Raw genomic sequence first — 12,255 nt, 5'->3', positions numbered from 1 at the left:
TATATGCTCCGGGCCTAGGATAGGCCCAGAACAGGCCTGGAACAAAGGAGGTCACGGATAAATACCTGCTGAATAAACAGATGAATATATGACCTCCTGAATGTTTCATTATGAAAGATCCTTCCTATTTCTCGAATACCGAATTAGAGGGAGATGAGTCTTTTAAAATAGGATTAAAGAGCCGGTGTGGTCTAATCCAAAATGAATCTTGAAACAGGGGAAGAGGTGTGGTGTGTATGCATTACAGTTCCAGTTCACCATATGGAAAGCAGACAAACAACGGGACAGAGATTCAGGGGCTCGGGACAATGGTATCCAGTGCTAAGCACTGTGCTTGTTTTTAATTTGCAAGGATTAGGAATGTCAACAAACATTGCATTTTCCTTTAAAGGATAAATCAGCACATTGGATTTAAAGTAGAAGGGACAGCTGGGAAAACGCGGCCTCTAATAAACGCACTATTTCTGCACGAGCAGATGTTCTGTCGATTCGACCACAGGCACCCCACCAGGAAATATTTTCTACTTAAAATCTGAGATGCTGTGGATTGGGAGAGAACGTACCAATGAGCTCCTTGTTTCTGACGTCCAAGGCCATGTTCCGGAGCGCCGTGGCCACCGCACACACCACACGGTCGTTATCTATTCGTAGCAGCTCCACAAGGATGGGCAGGCCTTTCTCTTTTCGGACAGCAGCTCGGATGTATACTGACCACTGCAACAAGAGGGAAGGCAAAGACCTTAGAAGTTGAAGGGGGAAAAACCCTATAAGCAAATAGCACGTGTGGGTTTTCAGACTGCTGTTTACAGGAGCCAAAAAAGGTTGAATTATCAAAACCTCGTGGTAGGAAGGGTTTAATGTGTTAGGCATGTACTGAAATGACTTAACTTTATTTTCGGACCTCAGGATATGATAGAGGTTTCTGGGTTAATCAGTTACCACACTTCATCTCTGCCACCAGCCTTTGCTGTCCTTGACCTGGCGAACCATTTGCGTGATGTGCGCGCTTGATGCATTCAGATACAGAGGTGTAAGACAGGAAAGGCTGGTTTTGGGTGTGAAGAGGAATAAAAAAGAAGCCCAGAAAAGGTAGAGAATGATGAAAGGCTGAGAATAGATAACTTTTTTTTTTTCCCTAAGAGACTTGTATTTGGAGGTGGGACATGGAGGTGAGTTGGCGAGCATACTGCCAATACGTTGTTGGCTGAATAACAAGAAGGCAAGGAGTCAGAAAAAGGTAGCGGTGACAGGAGGTAAATATGACATTTAAAATTTTAAAATCAAGAGTAAAAATTGTAAGAGAATTTCAAGAAAACATTTTGATCAAAATGTATTATGTCTAGGGCCGTCATTCAATGTCCAATTTATAAAGTAAGACAGTTTATTTACAGTAAGACAATTTGTTTTGGATTGGTGGTGGTTGGCTTTAATGGAACACAGCTCATCTTACTACTGAAATGTACCTGCACCATCAGGATGATAAAGCATTCAGATTCATTTAACGGAATGCAGGTAGGCCCGGACTTTATGGACACTGACATATATACTTTATACTGTTGTACGGTGTTCCAGAGAAGAGTGTATACTAGAAAAGTCAAGCAATATAAGGGTTTTAGTCTATTGCAAATTCATTTACAATCTAAGAAAATGACATTCACGACATGAAGTTCTAGATTCTTCTGTGGCAGAGTCCTCCAGCAGACCACTGAAGGTGGAGGAACATCCCCACCCCTCCCCCACCGGGCCCCACCATCCCCCTTCCCCATTGGGGCAAGCACCCCAGAGCTGGCTCTCACCTGTGGCAGGCAGGGAGCCCCCTCTGGCAGTGAACGTAGGGCATACGCCATGCCTGCCACATCCTCAGCCCAGCCCTGCATGAAATATGAGATTAAAAAAACACACAACTTCATCCTGTCCTACGTCAGAAGTCACATTCACATAGTTTCTTATCACCATCAACTCATTCTGTCTGTTTTTCTCCTGCCCCCACTCTTGCCTCAAGCTCTAGGAAGCCGGAGGGGGTGGGGAAGCCAAGAGAACTCACTAAAGCACCTCTTGCTTGCAATGAACTATTTCACAGCCCCGCTCTCAGGGAGCAAAGAGATCCATAAGCAGAAAGTCTTAGACATGGAAAAACCGCGAGGTTTGGAAGCTGCTTAATGGAATCTGGGTGTCTGGATGGGATATCCCCTCCGAGGGAAGAAGGACCTTCATGAAGACAGTACAAAACCTCTTTTAGTGTCATCAGAAATTTCACTGGCAATTTGACATGCTGAGAGATGATTTTCATCCACCTCCTCCACTGTCTGTGAACCTTCTTGTCTCCAGTGCCTGGAAAAGACTAGAAACCTGAGCTTATGCAGCCCACTCATGGTTGCCTTTCTTCCCTAAAACTAAGAAGGGAAGCTAAAAAAAAAAAAAAAAAAAAAGAAGAGGACAATGGAAATCAGATGTAGGGTCAATGTCTGCATATCATAAGATGAACATGAAACATAAACTTTAACTCTGGGGAGATATTCGGGACCTTTTAAGAGACCATGGGGAATGTTCTTGGTAACTTGAGCAGGCTGAAGCATAAGCCCCAAGAGGACCTCTTTTGCAGTAGCACTTCCCTCCAGGCCCGGGATGCTGGCTTGTGTATCAGTGATCTTGTCTAGTTCCCCAAGGCTCGGGGAGGTTGGCTTTAGTAGTCTTATTTCACAGATGAGGAAATCAAGACACAAACGTGTTACATAATCTGCCCACAGGGGTCACCTGTGCCTGGGCCTGTTACTCCACATTCGCTTCTCTTAATGATGCTGAGGATACTCCTCGCTTTGCCGTCACCTCTCCCTTACCTAATCCTCTGTGCTCAGACTCCCAGACACTGCCTTGCCCTTCCCTCCATCCTTTCAAACATAGACAGAGGGAAACCTGGCCAATCTGAAATGAGCCAAGAAAGGAAGGCTCTGATTTTGTCTTTTCTTCTTAGAAGTTCAGCTACACATCCCTCCCGTGTTGGATGGAAAGATGACGTGGTGTTTAGAACCCTTTAACTTTCTGCGAAGTGATTTCTGAGTAACAAAAAATGTCTGTGTATGGCTGAAAATGTGTATGAGGTACAGATATCCCTTTTTGGGATGAGGAAATGGTCAACAGTGTGGTATGTTCTCCCTAAGGGGAAAGATAATCAGACAATGGATTTGATCTTACATTAGTGATACACAGACAGTAACTTTTATTTTCAAACTTTAAATTCTGTGGGCTAGCAGGTAGAGTTGACCCTTGAACAACACAGGGATTAGGGACACTGACCTGTGTAAAACTTTTGACTCCCCCAAAATGTCACTATTCATAGCCTGCTGTTGACCTGAAATCTTACCAAAAATGTAAACAATGATTAACACATATTTTGTATGTTCTATGTATTTATACTGTATTCTTATTATAAAGTAAGCTAAAGAAAAGAGAATGTTATTCAGGAAATCATAAGGAAGAGAAAACACATTTACAGGACTGTTGAATTTATTGAAAAAAATCCATGACTAAGTGGGCCTGCACAGTTCATACTTCTGCTCAAGAGTCAACCGTATATGGAAAATTCCCAATATTGGCTCAGTGTGAGACAACTCAGAATAAATTATTTACATTTCACTCAAGACATGTTGCAAGTTCCCAAAAGTTTTCTTGACATGCAAAGCTATGTGACAGGGATGGTTTCTAAGTAGTATTGGAGTGGGTCACGTGTAACCCACGTGTGTAACCTACATGAAATCCAGCAAGAAAAAGTAAAAGCCTACAGGGGCTGAAACAGAGAAAAGTATTCAGGAAATGGGGAATGTTTTACAGGTGCACTCAACACAGAAACACAAAGCTCATATACAGGGTTTCCAGAGGGGAAGTGAGTTGCCTTGGAAAGCACGGCAACTGTGGTGGTGGAAAGGTATATGGGTTGCCAAGAGTTTCGTAATAGAAACAAAAGTAGTATCACTGGCATAAAAATAGCTGAACATGAGAGAAAAATGTATCACATCTCATTGTGGTTGAGGTGGAAATCTTTGGATGGGACCTTACCTTTCTGTAAGTGGAATGGGAGCATTATGGATTGAGCACTCTAGAGGGAAGGACATGGACCAGGACGACTTCGAGAAAAATGGTCCGTGAGCTGAACAGAGGATGTTTCATTATTCAAAAAGAGAAGTAGGAAGATGGGAAGGAAGAAGAGGAGGAACAGGAGGAGAAGCATGACAAAGAGAAGATGGAGGAGGAGGAGGAAGAAAAGGAAGAGGATCCGGTCCCGGAAAAAAGAGCACAGACATGTCTCAAATTGTTCCCAGTGACATGCTTTCCCAATGATGATCTCAGGAGAGATATGAGCCCTCAAAATATTTCAACAAAAACAAACTTAACACTTAAACCAACTGTCAGGTGCTGCTCTAATGTCTTTACATGTATTAACTCACTTAATCCCCATCTCAACCCTACGTGGTAGGCACTACAGTCACTTCCGTCCTTTACGGATGAGGAAAGGGAGGCACAGCAAGGCTTCACAGCCTGCAGATGCTCGGCCAGGTCTTGAACCTAGAGAGCACATCCCAGAGTTGGTGTGCTTGACCATCATTGTCATCCGCCTCTGAGAAAGGGAGTGGAAGTCAGACACATCTGCACTCACAGTTGATATGATCCTTACAAATGCACCAATTAATCTTGGTTTAATAACTGATGTTATTACTTTGGACTTGCAATATCCTATTTGGTGCACCTCGAAACTCCTGAGTTAAAGAGCCTTTGAGAGCTGTCAATGGAGCTACTGGACATTTCAACCTCGTCTTGAGAAACAGCTTGCCCCGATTTAGCAGACCTGATACAAGAAGTTGTCTATAACTGGAATTACAAAGAGAAAGGCCTTGTTTGTGTCAGGAAAGGATCACCTGTACACATGCGATGGGACAGCAATTCAAGCCACTGGAAACCTTTCATCCTCCTCCTTGCTCATAGCTGTCCCTGGAGAAAGACTCCACCATTATTTGGCCCAATGACAACTGCTGTTGTCAGGATGGGACAGAGCACAAAGCAGTGAATGCCGAGGTGTTTGTTTGTTTTTAAAGATTTTATTTATTTATTTATTTGACAGAGAGAGAAAGAGAAAGTGCGTGCACAAGCATGCTCACATGAGGGGAGGGACAGAGGGGGATGGAGAGAGAGAATTTCAAGCAGACTCCCAGCTGAGCATGGAGCCCAATATGGGGCTTGATTTCACAACCCTGAGATCATGACCTGAGCTGAAACCAAGAGTCAGTCTTTTAACCGAATGAGCTATGCAGGTCCAGCCATAAACAGGAAAAAGATTTCTGGCCTGCTTAAGCTGATTCGGTTAAGGCTGATTCATGTTCCTAAAAGGAGATCAACACTGTAATGTAATTAGCTTCTCCCTCTTGAAATTCCAATGATTTGCTAAGTAACTAGGGACAGTGTTCTCTTTTCAGTACTAAATATTCTATTAAGAGGTTGAACTCATGATAGTGCTAAGCTTCTGAATTTGTTGATTAACATCTCTATTCATATTAAATATTAATATTTTTGATTAATATCTTACAAGTTCTCCTGCTTTAGAAGTATAGTCCACGATTAAGTGGTTTTCTGTAGCATGACTATTTTCCCATTGAATTCCCTTATCAAATTCCCCAATTTTGATTGGCAAAGAAAACTCATATTTTCAAACTAAACTCTTCCAAACATAATTTCACCTTTCAGAGCCATTTTAGCATCCTGTAGAGTCACAGGACCAGGATGTGCTAAAATCCTACAGCTGTAAAATGAGTAATTCATTGCAATGAATTTCACACAGATTACACAGATTTTGAAATTTGTTTCTGAACTCCTCTGTGATACCATGTTATTTACCATGGTGTCTCATTCTCATGGTAAGAGGGCATAAAGTACCAAAAAATTTTTACTTAGTCTCATTTTAACTAACAGTTTACTATAACAAGAACGTTCAAAATATTCAGAAATGGGGTGGCTTTTACTGCATGCCTCACATTATTCTCTCTAGTGTGGATCTTCATCTGAACTACCGTGTTCATCCAGGACTATGGTTGGTGATTACAACAGGATTTATGAAGCAACTGGGCAAATTTACCACAAGGCCCTTCAAATGCTCGGTTCTGTTGCAGTAGACACAGGACTTAGGTGCTGCTGTTTAAATTCAGATCTTGTTGTAGGATTACATATTTTTGTTTTCAAAATCCATTTTAAAAAGTTGTATCTGTAATAAGGAGGACTAGAGAAGAACTCCCTTGTGTTGTTACACCAGTAAATCAGTTTAGTAAGTAAAATTTTTAATGAAGGTAATGGCAGCTATTGAATGTCTAAAGTGTTTGTGTTTTGAAAATGTAAGTCAGGTTAGTGCAAAGACTGAATTTTATTGCAAGTGTTTATGCAATGCTGAAAATATGAATGTCCAAGGAAGAGAACTTCCTGGGGGAAAAAGCATTTAGATATACTTTTGCTGTAGGAACAAATAATGAAGGTCAAGCTCACGTAAAAGTGATGTAGAGGAAGCATTCGTTCAACCAACAGCAACATGTACACCTGTCCCCCCAACTCTCAAACCATCTCAAGGATCAGTAATTCTCAATGAAAAAACAGACCTGTAAGAACGAACCTTTCTGAACACAGAAAGGCTTTCTTTCTTTCTTTCTTTCTTTCTTTCTTTCTTTCTTTCTTTCTTTCTTTCTTTTTTTGGGTGAACATTATCACATATGTCTTCTCTGTGTGTAAATGGCATTTAGAAATGCCTTCTGGGCAACAGAATGTGACCCTGTTAGATCCCAAGTGTGGCATGTCTGAGAGGAAGGATGCCACAGATCTTTTTCTGAGACTCCTGCACATTCTCTAGTGACAGGGCTGTGTAAACATTCCATGGAGAAGGGGAGATGCACAGGAATGGGGGTTCAAATGAAACTGCCTACACCCCTGCTTTTCTGACAATGAGGATGGTGATGGGGAAGTGTAGGCAGGGTGGACTCAGTGATTCTTTATTCAGTGTAAGAAAATAAAAGTAATTATTTTTCATCCTCACTTATTAGACCCAAATCAGAAAGCCTTTCCTTTAATCTATCCCTCCCTTTTTTTTTTTTTCTATATAAACATGGGTGCCTCATGGGGAGAGGGAGCTACATCTCATATTTTCCTTTGGAGCTAGAAAACATATCATTCCAGGGATATTACGCACAGTCTGGAGGGACCATGCTGATATAAACCCTTTCAGTCTTGCATATACAAGGTATAGCTTTTGTTAAAGCCCTGGGTAGTAAGGTAACGGGAGTGCCACTGGTTTTTACTAGGAAAGTAAGTGTTTTATTTTGTAACATAAATTGAATATATTAGCAAATCTCTGTCCCTTGATAATGGAGAATTTTGCTTTTCTTGAATCTGGATTCAGACTACCTTATGCCTGAGAATTGTTCACTGTCAGTGGTGTATGAGTGTATGCAAAGCATTTGTCTGATGGAGGCTAGGAGTTGAGCCCAGATTATGTGAGAGATGTGACCTTGACTCCCATAAGAGAATATTTCTGGTTGGGATTTGTGTTCTTTTTCTGCTTCCTGCTGGTAGATGATGACCACATAGGCTTGGAAATCAGTATTAAAGATGGCAGAACAGCTGTGAGCATAGGCGAATTAATTCATGGAGGGGAACTTCCTTCCTCACACACCTCCCCTTACCTGTTACATCAGAGAAAATAACTTCGGTCTTCTATCTTGTTTTAGTCCTTGAATATTTGGGGCCTTTTTGCTACAACCATCAGCATTCCTCTAAATAATGAGATATGCTAGTGTACTACAGTGAACTCTCTAATCACTGACTCCAAGCCCTAAGGTGTTAGCTATGATGTTGGAAGTGTGCTTCCTCATTCCTGACCTCTTCTTTGTAAAAATGATTCCAGGGACACCCTCCTGCCGCGTGTGTGTGTGTGTGTGTGTGTGTGTGTGTGTACATGCCCTTGTATATATATATATTCCTATTATACCATCTCTAATGGTTTTTGAACTTTCTGTTTTCATGCTTTTGTACTGGAAGGTACCATGGGGAAGGTACCAAGTTTTTCTTCTTCTTCTTTTTTTTTTTCTTAAGATTTTATTTATTTATTTGATAGAGAGAGAGAGAGAGAGAGAGGCAGCAAGAGAGGGAATACAAGCAGGGGGAGTGGGAGAGGGAGAAACAGGCTTCCTGCTGAGCAGGGAGCCCGACACAGGGCTCGATCCCAGGACCCTGGGATCATGACCTGAGCCGAAGGCAGACACTTAACGACTGAGCCACCCAGGCGCCCCCCCAAACTAAAAGATAAGATCAGGTTGATTTCTAGAATCCATGCTTATTATTTAAGAACAGCATTCTCCACTGAAATGAACTATATAAAAAGGACCAAAGCCACTGAGATTTTTGATAGGACCACAAGTTCTAACCACTTCTACAAAAATGCTGTTAGGGCTTGAAGTGATCACAAGCTCCTTGACTAGTCTGTTCTAAAGCCAAACTAACCCCTTAATCCTGTGGTTCCCGTGTGTGGGGTTAGAACCCAATGCAGAGCCTACAAACACTTGCTTGTCCTCAGGACTGGAAGAAGAGAATACTGAGTGGCATGTCCTCAGCCCCATAGCTGTGATCAGGCTGGGACAGTTAACCTGAAGTTTTTATGTTTGAATCCCCTCTGCCCCAACTGCTCAGGTAATTAATAATGCCAGTTCCCAGATTAGCCCATATTTTACCTTGAGCTCAAATGGGGATTTTTTTTTTTTTTTTTTACAGATCATTTTACAACTGCTGTAGGTATGATATGTGCCCCAGGGGTTCCTTTAAGAACAGGTTGTGCCTGCTAGATACCAAACCAGAATCCACTTTATCTGTAATGGGGCCCAGCAGATTCAGTATGCTGCCTCACTGTCTTCTCACTGGCATTGCTGCTGATGAGAAGTCAGCGGTCACCCTTCTCTTTGTATGTACAAGTCTTTTTTCCTCTAGCTGGTTATATGGTTATATATATATATATATATATAAAATTTTTTTTTTTCAGTACAGTTGACATATGATGTTACTCTCTGGTTGACTTTAAGATGTTCTCTTTACTACTGACTTTGAGCCCTTTGACTATGATGTACCTTAGTACGGCTTCTCCATGCTTTTTCTTCTTGGGTTTCCTTGAGCTGCTTGGATCTCTGAGGTTATGGTTTTCAATACATTTGGGAAATTTTCAACTATTAAGACTCCAAATTTGTTTGTTTGTTCTCTTTCTCCTTTCTCTCTCCTTTCTTCTGGGGATTCAAATTACACGTCTATCAGGCCACTTGAGGTTCTCTGATAATTTGTGGTTTCTTCATTCTTCTCTGTGTTTCATTTTGGGTAGTTTCCATTCAGTTCATTAATCTTTTCTTCTGCAATGTCTAACTTGCCACTAGTCTCATCCCACGTGCTTTTCATTTCAGACATTGTATTTAAAACTCTAGAAGTTTTATTTACATTTTACTTATTTTCCATGTTCTAATTAACTTTTGAACACAAGAAATACAGTTATAGCAACCACTTGTCTGCTGATGTTAACATCTGTGTCAGTTCTGAGTTGATTTTGAATGATTAATTTTTTCTCCTCATTATGAATTACATTTTCTTTATTGGCTTGTAAAGTTATTTTCAAGTAGATGCCAGACATTCTTAATTTTAATCTGCTGGGTGTTGCACATTTTTTGTATTCCTTTAGATATTTTTAAGCTTTGTTCTAGAATTCAGTTAATTTGCTTGGAAATGATCGCTATTTTGGGATCTTACTTCTAAGATTTGATAGGAAAGACTGGATCATATTAGTACAGGGCTAATTATATGCTGAGTACTGGGAAGCAAGACCCACCTGAGCACACCAGCCAGCGGCCCATGACTTACGAGGTTTTCCTGTCTGGTTCTCAGGAAGGCACACCATACCCATCCCTATATGAGCGCCAAGTTTTATTCTCTCTAATTGCAGGAGGCTCTTTTGGAAGAGGTGGGCATCTCTCTCACATACATGCACTCTGATAGTTCCCTGCAGAATATTTGAGGGGGATCCTCTGCAGAGCTCTAGGGTTCTCTCTCTGCAGGGTTTTCTCCTCTCTGGTATTCTGTCCTATGAACTCCAGTCACCTTCATCTCCCCAGATTCCCAGCCCCATCTCCTTAGCTCAGAGTCTGCCGAGCTCCTCTGGGGTTTCTAGTCCTGGTGCCATGGTGGGCAAACTCACTCAAGGCAGTGAGCTGGGGTTACAGGGCTCGTCTTGCTTGTTTTCTGTCTCTCAGAGATCACTGTCCTTTACTGACTAATGCTTGGTGTCTTAAAAACCATTGTTTCTTATATTTCTCTAGGTTATTTTATTGTTTTATTATTCTTTCTTCAAGGGAGGTAAATCTGGACCTTGTCCCTCCATCTTGGCATCTTGGCTGGAAGTGGGGGTCCCTCAGGTTTAGCTGTTTCTACAGCTTCAGAATGGAGTTGTGGAACTCAGGGCTCTGGAAACCAGATTATTCGATGACAATGATGAAAGTAATGCCAAACTACCCCAAACCAGGTTTATTCTAGAGTCAATTTGGACACATATGGCATTTATAGTACAGGTGCAGTCCTTGCTATCAGGACTACTCACTGGGGTCTTGTGGGGAAGAAATCACTAAGTCACGTGTGATTAGGGCCAATGACTTGGTTATGACCTGGATCCTCTCCATTTCTTCCTTCTTAGGTTGGGCCCATCCCTGTCCTGCCTCAGGCTGGTCATCATGTCCAACTGGGTGTGTTGTCTCTAGGAGGCTGCTGATGGGGTGGGATCCTCAGATAACCTCTGTGCTTATTCTGACCCAATTCCTAACCCACCAGTGATCATGCTGCAGGGTTCATTTTCACCATAATTTTTCAAAATGTTGTGTCTTTTTATTTAAACCTTATGTTTTACATCACACCATTAGCTAAAACAAAGACAACTGTCAAATGATGATTTCTACTTTTATTTGTTGCACTCCACTGATGCCCTGGTTCACTCCTACATGGTACTTCAACCGCTAAGCTACGCTAAATTCATTGTCCTTCTCAAGGCTGTTGCCCCTGACTCTAGGGACAAGTCTCAAATTTCCCAGTTCTCTTGGTTTTTTTATTCATATTGGCCACATGGCCAGAGATTCTGTTTCCTTCCTCACTGCATCTAGGTTGCTATCATGTTACCTCATTAAATATTAACAGCTTAATTTCCAAATGTCCCTTTATTCTATCTTGTTTTAAAAGTACATGGGCAAAGAATGGATTCTTTGAAACTGGTCACGTTATAGGGGAAAATGGACTGTTCAAAGACACCTAAAATATCTGCCTTAATGATAAGTACAGATATATTTCTATAGTTCAAACCCTAGGTTTTCACAAAATTCAATTACAACAGAAATAACCAAAAATGGGAGTTGAAAGAGCTTTCATTCACATTTTGGAAATCTTCAAACTACGATAGCTAATTATTTTAATATTCTGTGACAAACAAAATAATTGTACTGTAAATGAGAAAAAAAGTAACTGAAGTCCATGTTGGCCGTGAAAAAAATGCATTACTTTGCTTCTGCCATAATACCATTATGTTTTTCTGGTGTTCATAATCCAAGTAATGAGTCTCTTAAAGTTTGAAAAGTATTTAAGACCATTATGAAGATCTAGTTTACCAGTCAATTTGTTGCAAGAACAGTGTGCATGATCTTCCTATAAAGAGAAGTTATTATTTCAGATGATGAGGTGCATAAAAAGCTGCCTCCATGTAAAATTCTGGTTTTACCTTCACGTTTGTGCTTTTGTTTGGGTCATAAAAAGTTAAGGACGCTAAAAAAAATGCCACTAAATTTCAACAGTTGCTATAAAAATACCTTCTTAGTACTCTAGATTTCAGATGATAGCACTGTCCACATGAAACTTGATGCTGTCGTGTGTCTTAAATCAATTTTCCAATCAGTCAAGATTTTTTCTTAAATAAAATCTTCTTTTTAAAAAAGGAAGGATTTGTCTGCTTGGTTTTTGTACAAGTTATTTTCAATCTTAAAAAATTATAACAATTTATCAGTGTTTGGCTTAATGATAATCTTCTTGAAACATCCCTAATGGATTGTCTATCTTTCCTTTCCATGTATTTCTTTACCATTTCATGAGGCATGGTAATAAAGTATACAATAAGTGATGATAATGTGATTGACTATTATGCATGCTTGTGTATTTGTATTTTGA

At 40.8% G+C, this 12,255-nt stretch overlaps 1 protein-coding gene across 1 annotated transcript in view; it reads right to left on the bottom strand.

The window, feature by feature from the left end:
• The window catches only part of CTNND2 (catenin delta 2), a 736,406-nt gene that overhangs the window by 96,548 nt on the left and 627,603 nt on the right, over positions 1–12,255 (bottom strand). The window contains exons 15-16 of the mRNA XM_040630544.1: positions 1,797–1,871; positions 564–714 (exon numbers count right to left, since the gene is read on the bottom strand). Coding sequence (XP_040486478.1) covers positions 564–714; positions 1,797–1,871 — 226 coding nt within the window. The remainder of the gene's footprint in view (positions 1–563; positions 715–1,796; positions 1,872–12,255) is intronic.

The sequence above is a fragment of the Ursus maritimus genome, unplaced genomic scaffold (assembly GCF_017311325.1).
Source record: "Ursus maritimus isolate PB19 unplaced genomic scaffold, ASM1731132v1 scaffold_15, whole genome shotgun sequence".
NCBI lineage: Eukaryota > Metazoa > Chordata > Mammalia > Carnivora > Ursidae > Ursus > Ursus maritimus.
The sequence above is the reverse complement of the archived record's forward strand: the minus strand, read 5'-3'. Positions and strand labels throughout refer to the sequence as shown.